This window comes from Pinus tabuliformis, chromosome 8, assembly GCF_031772625.1.
Source record: "Pinus tabuliformis cultivar Carrire ecotype Pingquan chromosome 8, CPIR1, whole genome shotgun sequence".
In the NCBI taxonomy this organism is placed as follows: domain Eukaryota; kingdom Viridiplantae; phylum Streptophyta; class Pinopsida; order Pinales; family Pinaceae; genus Pinus; species Pinus tabuliformis.
In genome coordinates, this window is record NC_142294.1 from 1,045,667,399 (window position 1) to 1,045,682,291 (window position 14,893).

At 37.1% G+C, this 14,893-nt stretch overlaps 1 protein-coding gene across 3 annotated transcripts in view; it reads right to left on the reverse strand.

The window, feature by feature from the left end:
- The window catches only part of LOC149238934 (putative cyclic nucleotide-gated ion channel 20, chloroplastic), a 531,460-nt gene that overhangs the window by 236,522 nt on the left and 280,045 nt on the right, over positions 1-14,893 (reverse strand). For all 3 annotated transcript variants that reach the window (XM_089373243.1, XM_089373244.1, XM_089373242.1), the window contains one exon: positions 3,551-3,823. In XM_089373243.1, the coding sequence (XP_089229369.1) occupies positions 3,551-3,823 (273 nt within the window). The remainder of the gene's footprint in view (positions 1-3,550; positions 3,824-14,893) is intronic.

The following is a 14,893-nucleotide window of genomic DNA, read 5'->3' on the forward strand; positions in this document are numbered from 1 at the left end:
GAGTCGCAGACAACTCAAACAGTTCATTCAATAAAAAAAATTTGATTTTCTCAAGCTGCAACTTATTTAATATTTATCACTTGCCACCACTTTCTGCCATTACATCACAGGCTTGACACAGAAATAAAACAAAGGCCGACAACACTAAACCATAATTTTCAAATAAAGCTAGTCCTTCCCTGTACAAAGTTCAAACAACTTTACATTATGCAGCATATGTTCATGAGCTGAAAGTTCTGTGTGACATAGACATTAGCGTTACAAGTTGTGAACACTGAATATCATAGGTATCACTTTGTCATTTTTAATTTTCGCAGATCATGGAAGAGTTCCTTATTTCTCTTCTTAGTATTATGAGCCAACCGAAGAGTTCCTTAAGGCTTATACTTATGCAAAAGAGAGAGCCGAGACCCTACAAGTGGCGCTGTCTGGACACCCCCTATCCAAACTGGCACCAATGTGGCGCTGTCTCTCACTGGTTAAAATTCCAAACTGTGACATATATTAACTATGCATTGCATGCTGGAATATTATGTATATATTTTGTAAATGGGGGACAACCATAACAGTTCTGGTTCGTATATTTGGTAGCTATTTGCACTCCATATCTACACTTTTCTGTAGGTCTTTCAGAGCTTCAAGTATCACTATTTTTATTGACCTGTATCAGGCTACAAGTGGAGACATAAATCTGTGTGGTAGACTTGGTAACCTTAGGGTATTTGCACAGGTGCACCGTGAGCAGAAGACGAAAGATTGGTGGGTTGATCATGCAAGGGAATGTATGACGTAAATTTTATGGTGAACCGTGAGAAATCAAAAGCAATAACTATTCAATATTAAACAGGAAAGATTTATTATTTAACTGTAACATTGGATGAGGATCTACGCTACCGGCAATGTTCAGTCTTGACAGTTGAACTGGAAGTTGGAACTTGGAACGCTATCAATGATTCAATCCGGCTCCTCTCCACGCTTGCACGATGCAAAGTTCAAACCCTTGTTCTCTGAGCTCTCGGTTCTCCAAACGCAATGAAAAACGCACAAACCAAATCGCAAAAACTAAACCGAGTTATAACTTATAACCATTTGCGGCATTTTATCAGCGAAAAAATTTCCACGACGAGTTTTTCGATCGACTCGCGATTTAATCGGGAGTATTTCGAAAAAATCGCGATTTTTTCGTTTATGAAAAAATCGCCAAAAAATCGGCCGATTTATTCCTTTCGCTGAAAAAATCGCGTTTTTAGGAATAAATCCCGATTTTTTCGGGACTTTTTCCACACTGCTCACTGACTCAGTTACAAAATTGAAAATAGTAAGGCCATTTGATATCAAACTAAAATTTGAAATTTCAATGTGAATGTTCAATGATGTGCATGTTTAAATCAGTGTGGAAAAAGTCTGCAAAAAATCCCGATTTAATCCTAAAAATGCGATTTTTTAACTAAACGATTTAATCCCCCAACTTTTTGGCGACTTTTTCAGAAAGGAAAAAATCGTGATTTAATCGTTATACTCCCGATTTAATCGGGAGTCGACCCAAAAAGTCTGCCTCCCTCCCAGGCCACGAATAAAGAGGCCGCAAAGGTGAAAATGATATAATTTTCTCCTGTTTAATCTTAAGGTAGAGAGTGGAATCTTTCAAACATAGCCCTAGAAATTTGGTGATAACGTTGTGCTATGCAATTTGTTTTGTTGTTGAATCTTAATTTCGAGCATTATAGTTGGTTGGTGTTAATGAGAAAATTAATTGCTTGGTTGCTATACTCTGTTGAATGTTGAAACATATACGACTATTATTGGTTTGCTCTTGCTGGATGTTATGTCTGCAAAATAATTGGGATCTATATGAGATGTGCAAAAAAATACAGAGAAGAGACATTAGCCAAAGGCTAAGCTGTTAGAAGGCTACTATAAGAAACTGAGAAGACTATGAAAAAGAAGTGCATACCTACCTCGACGAGCATAATTGTGAGACATAAGAGAAAGAGGACAAGGAGTATCCAAATTAGCAAGCAAGGAAGTGTAAATAGCTGATGAACATTCCTAAGAATCAACACAGTTATGATCATATTTTTTGTGGATAATGTTGAAAAACATTGGTGATAAAATGCACTTAGAATGCAGACTGCAAGAGTGTAACATCCTTTTAGTGATTGAATTCATATGTAAAGAATGACATTGTAGTGAAACACTGAAAACACCTCTAAACTATGACTTCGACTTTAGATGTTAAAAAAAAAAATGAATAATTTTGTGTTTTTTAAATTTTGCCGACTTTTTGCCGACTTTTTCAAAAAACTCCCGACTTTAATGAGTTTTTCAACTTTTGGACCCTTGCCGAATTAATCCCGACTTCAACTTTTTCCACATTGGTTTAAATCTTTAAAATTTAAAATATACAAATTCATATATATTATAATATATATATATATATATACCCCTGACGAACCCATGTACTCTGTTTCAAAAAGTGACGTACCCATCCCCGAACCCACGTTTCCTAGCAACATAGTTTATGTATTTTTTGGTTGAACTGTTTTATGGTCTGGTTTTGTTTTTCATTTTTGTTTATTCTAATCCAGTTCCATTTTCTGGGGTCGACTATATTGACAGCTAGTCTGGTTCTGATAACATTGATCTTAACTATAAGCTCAACTCCAGGAAAGGTGTCCAAATAAGCAATCAAAGTTCAATTTTTATTTAAATAGTAATTTACCAAGATTTAAAATCTACAAACTCTAAAAGTGCCCATTTAGGGAACTATCAATTAGGTGCCCAAAACGGCAATCAGCAGCTAAAAATTGCAAGTATCTAAAAACAGAAAACTTGAACAGCTGATCTTTCCCTATAACTGTCCTCATCATCCCATGCACACTCCAAAAGTTGCATGTCATCCATATGCACGGCACAACATGGTAAAAATAGAAGTGAAACACCCTACTAAAAATAACATTGAATATGTTGCTTCTTGGCATAAGCAGATCATTGAATTTGACCTACAAACTTATATGTGATACCTCTGGAACAAGGCTCTAGTCAAGGTTCTTACCAACTGTCGATGTCAAATCCACCACAAATGCCCATAAACCATTGATGCCAAATCAATCAAGGTGAACTTGAACGAAGTTCATCTCACTCGTAGAATGTACTCACGAATGTTAGGAACTTAGCATTGAACCTTCCTATAGCAAATTCACTATGGATGTGGACTTAGAAAAAATTTAGTCCTCGAGCAAGAGACAACGTAGTATGATACACATTAGTACACAGGTAAATGAAGAGATAGCTAAATAGACAGATTTTATTAATATCCACCACTGGGTAAAAACGGCAAATAGAACTGAGACACACAACATAATCAACCATTTCTAAAGGCATAAAGTTACAACCAGCCCCCCACCATGCCATATGTTAATTTACTAACTAGAAAGAAGGAAAATTAAGCCAAATGAAAAATGATAAAATCATCATCTGAAATTAGGTATAGAGAGCAAGTCATGGGGATGCAGAAGCCTAAAATAAAAGCCATCAAGAAGTTGAATACCTGAAAACCCCAGAACAATGAATAAATGTACTTGGTGATGACGCTATTTGTTATTGTCAGCGGAACTGCTGTTGAATATATGCCATATGTAAACACCGTTGAAAGAGCACCTTGTAGACAATTTGTGCTATTTGAATTATTTAACCATAGTTGCCAATTTTTATCATCTTCAAAAGTTTTAGTCCCATCTCCACAGTCAATGAAATTCAAACAGTAATTCCCCATGGTAATTGTTGCATTAATGCAAGCATCCCGCAAACATTGGTTTACCCTCTGCAAATGAGAATACAAAAAAGTCAATCTTTTATCATCAAAGAAAACTATTATATAATATGTAAATCAGATAATTGCAAGTTCATGAATCAGATAATAGATTATATATTCATGAATACCACCCAAACATAAACTTCATTTATAAGAAAAACAACGCAATTGACTTCCAATCAAAGAATTTATTCCCACATAAACTATCTCAATTTTGTGATTGCCAGAAACTAAGGAAAAGGGATTTCGTCTTCTTTGAAGAGTTAAATATCTTCATGTTCGAAGACAAAATTATTTTTCCCTTGGATCAATTATGAAGCCTTGTATCATATCTTGTTGATATTCATCATTATTGAGTAACTCTATTTCAACAGAGAAGAAAATGATTCTTCAATCCTATGCTAGTACAGAAGTTAGGGCAACATGCCATAACTATGACAAATTCCCTTCAAACAAAATATAAGAAGATATTGTTGGAGCTAACGACTACCTATCTAGACATACTCAAAACTAAATGTAATGAAGTGTCAAGTCATAAGTTGAATTGAACAAGTACCAAGTTGAACTGGACATGTTGTATAGAAGTTATCAAATGCATCATGATGAAGACTCTTAAGATACAAAAATAAAGCTATGATGAAGAGTTGGAGACTACAAATGAAATAGGACTTACACATAGGGCATGCACAAGTCTATGGCTGGTCTCTAATGAGCTTTTAAAAAAATCAAAGGTCACCCTAGAATATGAGCAATCGTAGAATAACCATTATACAAGACAAGCAAAAGTGGGGCTGTTAGGACAAAGGCCCCCCAAAATTTTGGACAAAGGCCCAAATGTGTGCAATCTTTTTCCATGTAAGTCCATGTGGGATGATATGTACAAGTGTTGGCTATGTGGTATCTCAGCTCCCCTTAGGTGGACAGTCATGGCCAGTCCCTTTAGCTTGCATCTTCATTGTCTCTAGCTCTATGGTAGTTATGCACTAACTACCCCCAATGGGTGGTAACTCTTTGCCTTGATGGGCATTTAATATCTTGGGAAAGCTTTGGGGCTCTTGGAGGTGTATCTACTTCAACAGATGATATATGAGAGACCTTAGTCACTTTTGATTATTGTCGTGTAAAGGTGATTGTAGTATGTAAGAGTAGAAACACCCATATCTAGCACACCTATTCTATTCCACACGTGGAGCATTTTATCTTACACATGTGCAGCTTTGGCCATGGTTCATGTTTCTCATCATTTTACATGGCACTCTCACAATTCACAATGCATTTTGTGCTTCCCGAGGCACACATCATGTTCTCCAAGGCAAGGAAAGAGGTCCATTACTATGTTGCATGAAAAGCTTTCCTGGGTGGTGTACTCGAACCAGAAATGTACCGAAATGTCAAAACTTCACCGAAACGTTGTCAGCCACAACATACAAATGGCATTTCGCAATTTTGAAATGTTGTACAGTACAGCTGAAGACATTTTGATGCCATTTAGACCAAAAATTGCAGCATTTTGGCGAGTTAAGATGTTGTTACAAGCACACTCAACTAACCAAGAAGGGCGTGGGTCCCTTTTATGGCCCAAAAATGCTTAACTAAATATTTTTTGTAAAAATGATTTCACTCTGTAATATTCCTAATGGAAATATACCATGTTAAACAAAGCAAACATAGCAGAAAATCATACAAAAATTTACAACACATTTAACAACCAGAAATCTCCATGAAGTACGCTGATCTGAGTCATTTTATTAATAAGAGTGCACCTGGGCTTGCTCAAGGCAGCTAGCTAAGTCCAAAAGAACAATAAGAAATTCCTCTCAAATTTGTTGTTGCTCTCTCTTGGCTCTGCGCTGAAACTACCTAAAAAATATGTTGATGGCTGCAAAGAACTGTTGTTAGGACCTCCTTGGGTGCTCAGAAAGTTCCGGGAAATTAACCCCAGGCTCTCCACCAATAACCTACAAAAAGCCACAAAGGAATTGGCCAAATGTTGGCATTGGAATTTCAGCCAAAATTTCCCCTAGCTCCTGGTTGAGTTGAGGCCCCTGTTTGACTCCTCAAATCTGCCCAGAAAATTCGGCAAAATTAATCATGACCTCTTCTCAATAAACCAGAAAGGTTTTGTCCTAGTTTTGACACTCCAAAATTGACCCCCAACTGCGTGGCCCTTCTCCACAAACAAAAGAGATAACCTGTAGCAAACGCTGCATTTGTTGCTCCGCCAAAATTCTGGAAAAGCCCCCACAACACTTCCCCAGACTCCACCTCAAGTTTTAGCCACTAACGCCCTTCACTCCTCAACCCCCAAGCGTGAATCCTCCAAGAACTGCGTAGTCCCTGTGATGGTACTTCCAATCCTCTCTACAAACTCGCACTCTTTGTTGTTGGTACGAACTGGTATAGGTAGGATTTCCTCCTTAGGCTGGTACTCGAAGTCCACCGAAGCAAGGGTTGAGATCTCCGCTTGGAGACACTCGTGTGCTAAACAACACTACAAACTTGGCTTCAACTCAAGCGTGTTATGTCAAAGACACAATTTCTAAATAGATGAATGAATAACCAAAATGAGTGCCTCTTGCTCTATTTATCAAAGAGCCTCCAAGATGCCCATGTGGGCCCAAGCTCGACTTCCCCACCAACTTCGCTCCAATGAGAGTGTCTTCCACATGTGGGCGGTAATTATCCATGGGGTGGCCCCCACGCTCCACTAGAGCCGCAATATTTCCCTTCCTTCCTAATGTTCGGCCCCCACTTAATCCCAAAATTCATGTGGGACCTCTGAATCCATATCTCCCAAGTGAAAACATGAAATAAGACAAAATTGGCCAAGAATGATATTTCCCTTAGCAATATTGCTAGGTGAGAATATCACACAGCCCTAGGCTAATTTCATTTAAAAAAATCACACATAGTGCTCTCTATTGTTTCTCTTGATCAGTGTTGTAGCGGAGCGCCCCCCCTCGATCCGGCTCCCAATCCACGCTCCGGGCGGGAGCAACTCGGGAGCGCACTCCTGGAAAAAAAATTCCGCTCCTTGCCTATTGCCTAAGCGAAGTAGGGAGCGATCGCTCCCGTCGTTCCGGGAGCGGTCGGGGACCGATTGCTCCTGACCACTCCCGGCCTAAAAAAAATGCTCCTGGCCGGTGAGCACAAAAAAATAACACACACGCGGAAAAAGAAAAAGGTGTCACCGGTTTTGGGGGAAAGAAGGGAGGAAAGGGAGGGAGGGAGAGAATATAAATTAACCCTCCCTCCAATCAATTTCATTATTTTAGAAAATTAGAAGAGAGTGAGAGTGAGAGCAAGAGGAGAGTAAGAGAGGGTGAGAAGCAAGAGAGAGTGAGGGGCAAGGGAGAGCAAGGAGCAAGGTGCAACGAGAGAGCAAGTGCCAAGGAGCAAGGAGCAAAAGAAAGCGAGGGGAGATTGGAGGCCAAAGAGGTAGGTTCTATCAATTTTTTTTTTAATGTTGATGAATCATTACTAAATAAATAAAATTTAAATAATTTTTTTCTCCCGTTCCCATTACCATTCCATTTTTTAATTTTTTTTCTCCCATTCCCATTCTCATTCCATTTTTTTGCAGATTCAAACATCATGGTTATATTTCTTTCCATTTTCTTCTTCTTGGTTCCTTTTTTGGTTATTATCGTGTTGAAGAGAAGAAAAAGGAGGGTTGAAAATGAAGAAGGAGATAAAGAAGGGGGTCATATTGGATTTGATGAAAACTCTGGTGAGGAGGAGCTGGAGGAGAGTAAACATGAGTCAGCTCAAAAAACTAAACAAGACCAAACTCCATTGTGGAAATATGTTAATAGGCCTGAAGCAGGGAAAGGGGGTGGAACCATTAAATTTCATTGCCCCCATTGCAACAATAATTACACAAGTTCATACACCCGTACCAGAAAGCACCTCTGTGGGAAAAGGCCATGGGATGGAGATAAACAAATAGGAATCAAAACTTGTTCAGGTGTGTTAGTAGTAGATAGAGCAAATACATAAGGGAAGAGGAGGAAGCCCAATACAAATCTAAAAAATCAAAGGGTTTCTTTGAACCAACCTCACAATCACATGCACAAAAAACTCCTTCAGCTTCCTCCCAAGGCAGTGGATATGGAGGAACAGGGTCACCAGGTTTAAGAAGTAGAAGCATATCAGATTTCCTTGATGAAGGGTGTAGGAATAATGTGGATTCAAAAGTTTACAGGTTTCTCTATGCATGTGGGATACCATTCAATGTTCTTCGCTCACCTTATTGGCATGAAATGGTTTTTGCCATAAATGATGCCCCTAAAGGATACAAGAGCCTTGGGTATGACAAGGCAAGAACCGTTGGACTTGATCATGAAAAAGCAAAAATATCACATTCTTTGAATAGAATGACAAGTTCTTGGACTAACCATGGGGTGTCCATTATATCTGATGGATGGACAAAAGTAAAAGGTAAGCCATTGATAAATGTTCTTGCTATGTCTGTTAGTGGTGCCTTCTTTCTTTCAGCGTATGATTATTCAGAGAAGTTCAAGACCGGCATCAACATTGCAGAACCATTGCTTGAAACAATTGAGCGTATTGGGCCATACAATGTCATCCAAGTCATCACTGATAATGCTCCTAATTGTAAGGCAACGGGAGCAATTATTGAGGATAAATACCCAAACATATTTTGGTCTGGGTGTTTGGTTCACACAATGAACCTTTTGATGCATGATATTGTTAAGAACAAAAACGAACAATACAAATGGATTGGTGAATTGTACAAGAGAGGCAAACAAATGATAAAATTTATTACAAATCATAGCAATACCCATGGCCTTTTCCGCAGTCACTCAAGATTGGAGTTGTTGAAGATTGCGAGGACTAGATTTGGTAGCTATTACCTCACCTTCAGGCGCCTTTTGAAGGTAAGAGAGTCATTGGCTAGCATGGTATCGAGTCCATACTGGTAGGTATTAAAGGAAATGGCTACAAATGCAGCTGACAGGCAAGGTTTTGAACAGGTGGAGGAGGTTGCTCTTGATGGTATGTTTTGGGCACATGTGAGGCAAGTATTGGATTTCACCAAGCCCATCTATCACATGATTTGGTTTGCAGATACAGATAAACCAGTGATTAGCGAGGTGTATGAGCAAATGGATACCATGTTGGGGAAAATAAAAGATATTGTTCATAACAATGATCCCAATTTGTATAAACTGATTCACGATTGTGTGTATACAGTGGGATAAACGTAATGTTCCACTACATTGCTTGGCATATATCCTTACACCAAAATACTACTTTGCATCTTGGTTGGGCCAACCTGCACCAGGGGGTGGGGTTAGGGTCAAACCCCATATAGATGAAGAGGTATCTACAGAATATTTTCAAGCATTAGAAAAGTTGATACCTGACAAGGAGGAATGTGCTAGTGTGCGTCTTGAATTAGGCAGATACTTCAGTGGCACTGGTTTGTTTGGTACCTTTCATGCAATGGAAGATAGAGATAGATTTGATGTTCCCACATGGTGGGAACCATATCAAGGCCATGGACTTTTGCCAAAATTGGCAAAAAAAGTTGTCTCACAGGTTGTAAATACTTCTTCTGCAAAGAGGTGTTGGAGCACCTACAGCTTCATACATAATGTGAAAAGAAACAGACTCAATGAAAACCGGGCAGAAAGCTTGGTTTATGTGCACTACAACTTGAAGTTGTTGAGTCAATACTGTGATCGGGCTTATGAGGATCCAACATATAAAATTTGGGACAACCACCCAGAGGATGATAATTTGGAGGATGGCACTATACATCTTGAAGAACTGGAAGCGGAACTTATGAGAGAGGAAGATGAAGCAACAACCATACCACCTCCACCATCTAGTAGTAGTGCTCGAGTTCCGAGTCTTTGTAAGGACTGTTATTAAAATGTAACAAGATGAACAAATTTCTTGTAAAATTATATCAGATTAGTTCTATCAAATTAAATGCAATTGCGTACCTGATTCTCCCATCTGATGTCGATCCCCGTTGCTCCGAGTTTTCTAGTTCAATTACCAATTCAACCGATTCCTCCATGCCTATCTAGGATCAACCTCTGCGGTCTCTAGATCCAGAGGACTTCGAAATGGAAGTCCCCTAGCCCTCGTGCCCAAAACTCCAAGAACAGCTGAAGATTTTCCAATTTTCAGTTCCAAAATCTAGCCCCTGGCTCATCCCTCAAATAGATTTATTTTTCCCCATTCTCTGTATATTCCCCCCCCCCTCCCTTTCATGCTCCTCTTTCGTCTATGTATAACATTTCTTGGCGGTCACCGCTTCCTACATGGTGACACCTTTCCCCCTTTGTAACATGTAACTCCATCTGTTCAAAGCTACAGGAATATTGACGTGTATTAGTTTACCTTTAGGATTTTTTATTAGTTTTCTTTAAATGCCCATAGTTTATAATATTTATTTTATTTTCATTTAAATTTCATATTTTAATAATTATTTAATATGATTTATTAATATTATGGGATATATAAACATATAACCATATTTATAATTAACTTTAAATTTTACATTTATTTCTTTATAACCAAATTTACTTTATACTTTTAAATTTATATTATTGAAATTATTTAGGGTATTTTCTCCTTAATTATGACGCATTTAAGCAATATGCTTGGTGATGGGTGAGGGTGTAACTTCTATCTGAAGCAGTGTCGATTTTCAACATTTATAGTTAATTTAGAATATATATATATAATAGTGCAATACATGCAATACATGCATATGTAGCTATCATATGCATGCATTGTATGCATGCTAATACTCTTGTGCTCTCTATATTAAAGATGGGTCATTACATACATCCCTCCTTCAGAAAACTTCGTCCCGAAGTTAGAGTTTTTACCGTATATCAATACTTATTTTAGCGATTAGTACATTCTTGTTAGGGTTGCGTATCGAGGTTAAATTCTTATTTAATGTAACGACATTATAAAATTGGTGTTTTTATAATTTTAATGATCATGCCATGCCCCAACCAAGTTCCCAAGCTATTCTAAAATCATCCTATCCTTCCTAATCTCTTCCGCTCCCATCCTATCCGTCCTCTACTGGAGTATGCCATGGCGTCAGTTATACTGACCTAACCATTCATAAACTCTAAGGATGGCAACGTCGACTATATTGACCTGATTTCCCAGTAGGCATCCAGCAATCATCATCACATGTCTAGGGGAGCGTGACTCGCACAGTCCTCCCATGACTCTAGGTTTTGGAGGATAAACGGTGGGCAACACCTCCACCCCTCCTAGTAGAATTAGGGTCAATACCCTATCATGGAATCTCATTGAGCTTCAATTGTTCTTGGAGTTTTGTCATCACGTACTTGGTTTGGTAATGATACTATTTGCAATGTAAACACTTGCCCACAAATTATAACATATGCATCAATATATTCAAAATCAATTGTATTCAGATAACGATTTTCTATGCATTTCAATAAACTCTCATCTATGATATTAATCTTTGAGTTCATATAACATACTTGGCTATGTCTAAATAATATATTTGTAAATTCATTTTCACATCAAGTATTCAAGTGTATTTATTATTTTATTTCCATCTCACCATTCGTGTTGATATGTAAAAAAGAAACAAAATTATAGATATCACATTCATAACATAAGTCATGATTTATCTAGGTATCCATGTACCAGTAATGTTTAAACATAATAATTTGAAATCATTCCTTCATGTATTGATTGTGCATAAAACTTATGACTTTGGATTGCGAACTAACACTTGATATTTGATCTTACAAGCACATATCATTATGTCCCAAACATTCATTGATCTGTATGTTTTTGCTCCAGTAACAACTAGCTGGGTTATTATCTTGGTAAAAAAATGCATTATGCGTATAGTCATTAGCAAAGATAGACCTCAATTCATTCCTTTTAACAATAATGTTGTTTGTTGTGCTCTTATATATATATATATATATATATGTTGAAATACCTAGATCAAAGCATGGTATGCAACAACATTTGGGGAACATATCTTGTACTCAACATTTCCTCTAACAATAATACACCATACATTGCTTTATGTTTAAATGGTAGTATACTCTTTCAATACCTCGGCCCTATATGTTGTATTTATGCTCATGGAACCTGTGCTTAGGTTGTATTCATCAATTATAAGAATTGCTAAATTAGGTTTGAATGTTGTCCCAACAATCATTCCTTGAAAAGTTAGTGCAAATGTCATGTCAAAGTGATAAGCATTACTCATAAATTTCCTTTCTCTATCCTAAAGTCTAAGTCTTGTATCAAGTTCCAATGCTTTTGCTTACAATAGAAACTATGTAGCTTTATGACCTTTTCTTGCTTCTTATTTTTCCACAATTTCACTTATGACTACTTGTACTAGCTTTAATATTTGTTCTACAAATTCACTAGTCCATAGGTATTATTGTGGTATTTGGACCCTGCCATGATCTCTAAAGAGTCCAATTCACTAGATCCTTCGTACCTTTTCATTGTACTTTCATTCTATTATCACTAATATAACATTCAACATGTATTTCCATGGTTGTTTTAGATTTATGCCTCAATTTGCTATAGAAGCACCTTTGCCTCTCCTGTCTATATACTTCCGTTTGCCCATCATTTTCATCAAGTCAATGCTCTCAAACTTTACTATAACAGAAGATAAGGCACATAACCTACTAATTGGAACCAATTGGATTGCTATGTGAACATTATTTTATATTTCAAACAAATTATCCATTAAGTCCCAATCTTTATCTTTTATTCAAGATATGGGAATCTTTTGAAGAATCTGAATTCAACTTTTACCTGCGAATTCAATTATTCTCTTCATAATGTTAAATTCTACATATTTATGAATTAATTCACCACTAAGTTTAACTGGAAGTGCTCTTTTAAGGAAGTCTCTCTCTATGTTCTAAGATTCATGGTAAAAAGCTTCAACATATTGGTTCTATAAATCCAAATGTATTTCTTCATTTGCCAAAATGTTACCTTCAAACACTGAGGAATCATTAATGTCTTCTCTAACTGTTTCTACAGAAGAGCTGAGAGATTCTCTAGCATCGGAATGTACATTCTGGAATTCTTTCCCCAAAATATTATTTTGTAAAATCTCAATTCTATTAGTGTTAACAGGAGACAATAACCTGCTGTCCCCAGAAATGTCAGGCGTACTATCTTCATCTCTCCAACTACCATGCATTGAATCAAAATCACTAGAATTATCCAACTCAGAGTACCACTCTTGCTTTAATTAATGTGTTCTCTATGTAGATAACTATGTCTTGCATCCCAGCTCGGCCATTTCCTATTCATGAAATTTAAGATTCTTTGAATGCTTGGTCAAAGAGTTTAGAGGTACAATATTATCCTTTGTTCTTTCCCTCCTCTGCATGAAATATAATATAATAAGAAACACTCCCTTCATGCAAATTTTAAATTCTACATTGTTCTATTAACTTTCACATTAGAAGAGTCCAAATCAACCATTTTTGTCTTTTCTTGATTTTAGTGCTCACAGGGTACAAGGAATGCAACAGTCACTGTTTGACAGTGTATATTTTACTTGCTAAGGGTGTTATTTCTATAGGGTAACATATGGATTCGAGAAATTGATAAGAAATACAGAGTATTAAGAAGTAATAAAGAACACATCCACTGTAACAGGAATTGCCTCTTTAAACTTACTGCAAAAATCCATGAAATTTAAAGTCAGAGAACATCATAGATCAATATTGCATTAATCATTATCGAGATAATATCGACGCGAGGAAAAAATCGGAAAAAATCGTAATTATCGGGAAAAAATCGTTTGGTACAAAAATATTCTTTTTTTTTTCATTTTTTTTCAATTTTTTTAATATCTAAACCATCTACAACATAAAATAAATACATTGACACATAAATATGATAAAAGAACTAATATATAAGATGTTTAATATCATTTCTAGTGCTAAAATCACACATAACAGTGAATCATGTCCTGAATAGTAAGTCCTGACTCCTGAGTCCCAACTCAGCCTCAAAATATCAACAAAAAATATAATAATGTATCTCATGAGTCATAATGTCATATACAATAAAATGAACAAAATAACTAAAGTCTAATACTATTGATTTCCTCTGCCCCTCTTGCGAGAAAATGCCACAGCTTTCCCTTTCCCTCTAGATGTAGATGTTGGTGCTGGTGGAGTTGGCAGTGGAGTCTGTTGTGCTCTAGAAGCTGAAGAACTAGAAGTAGGAGCTATAGGAGGTAGACCACGTCCTCTACTGGTGGCAGGGGTAGCCCGGGCAGGTGGTGTCACCTCCTCCTCCTGTTCCTCCTCCTCCACTACATCCCGCACTAACCAATCATCAGCGGACTCCATGAGAGGCCTCTCGGCCTCAACCCTCCATGCAGCAGTTGTGTCAATCCCATCCAATGAGATGGCCTCCATATTACGTGTCCTCTCAAGTTGCCTCACCCACAATCGAAGATTGTAGTAGACATAGACCATGTCATTAAGTCATTGAGACTCCAACCTGTATAAATATCATGAAATAATAATTACTAATTATAAAAAATATTGTTTAATGAATTCAAAAATTTATTTGGAAATTTGCAATATTTTAAATGTTTAAGCGTTAACCTGTTATGCTTCTTGTTGTGTATTTTTTCAAATACACTCTAGTTGCGCTCACATCCTGAGGAGCTACATGTTTGGTTGAGGATGTGAATGGCAAGCTTTTGCAGAAGGGGTACCCTGCCACCATACATTCTCCACCATGCATCTACAACAAAATTACGAATAAAATTTTAAATAAACATAAGAAAAAAATGGAATTTGAAGAGACAATGAAATTTGAAACAAAGTTACAAACTAAAAAATACCTGGCATTTTAATCGTCCTATCAGTCACAGCCATGTCAAAGCCAAATGTGCCACCTGCCATCCTATATGTCTCAATTTCTTTAGAGATCTCTATACGTTCTGCTGGAGATCGTACCATCTTCTGGACACAGGATAAGAATCCTTCCATGATCTCAGCATCAAATACAAACCCACATGCGTAAGAAAAT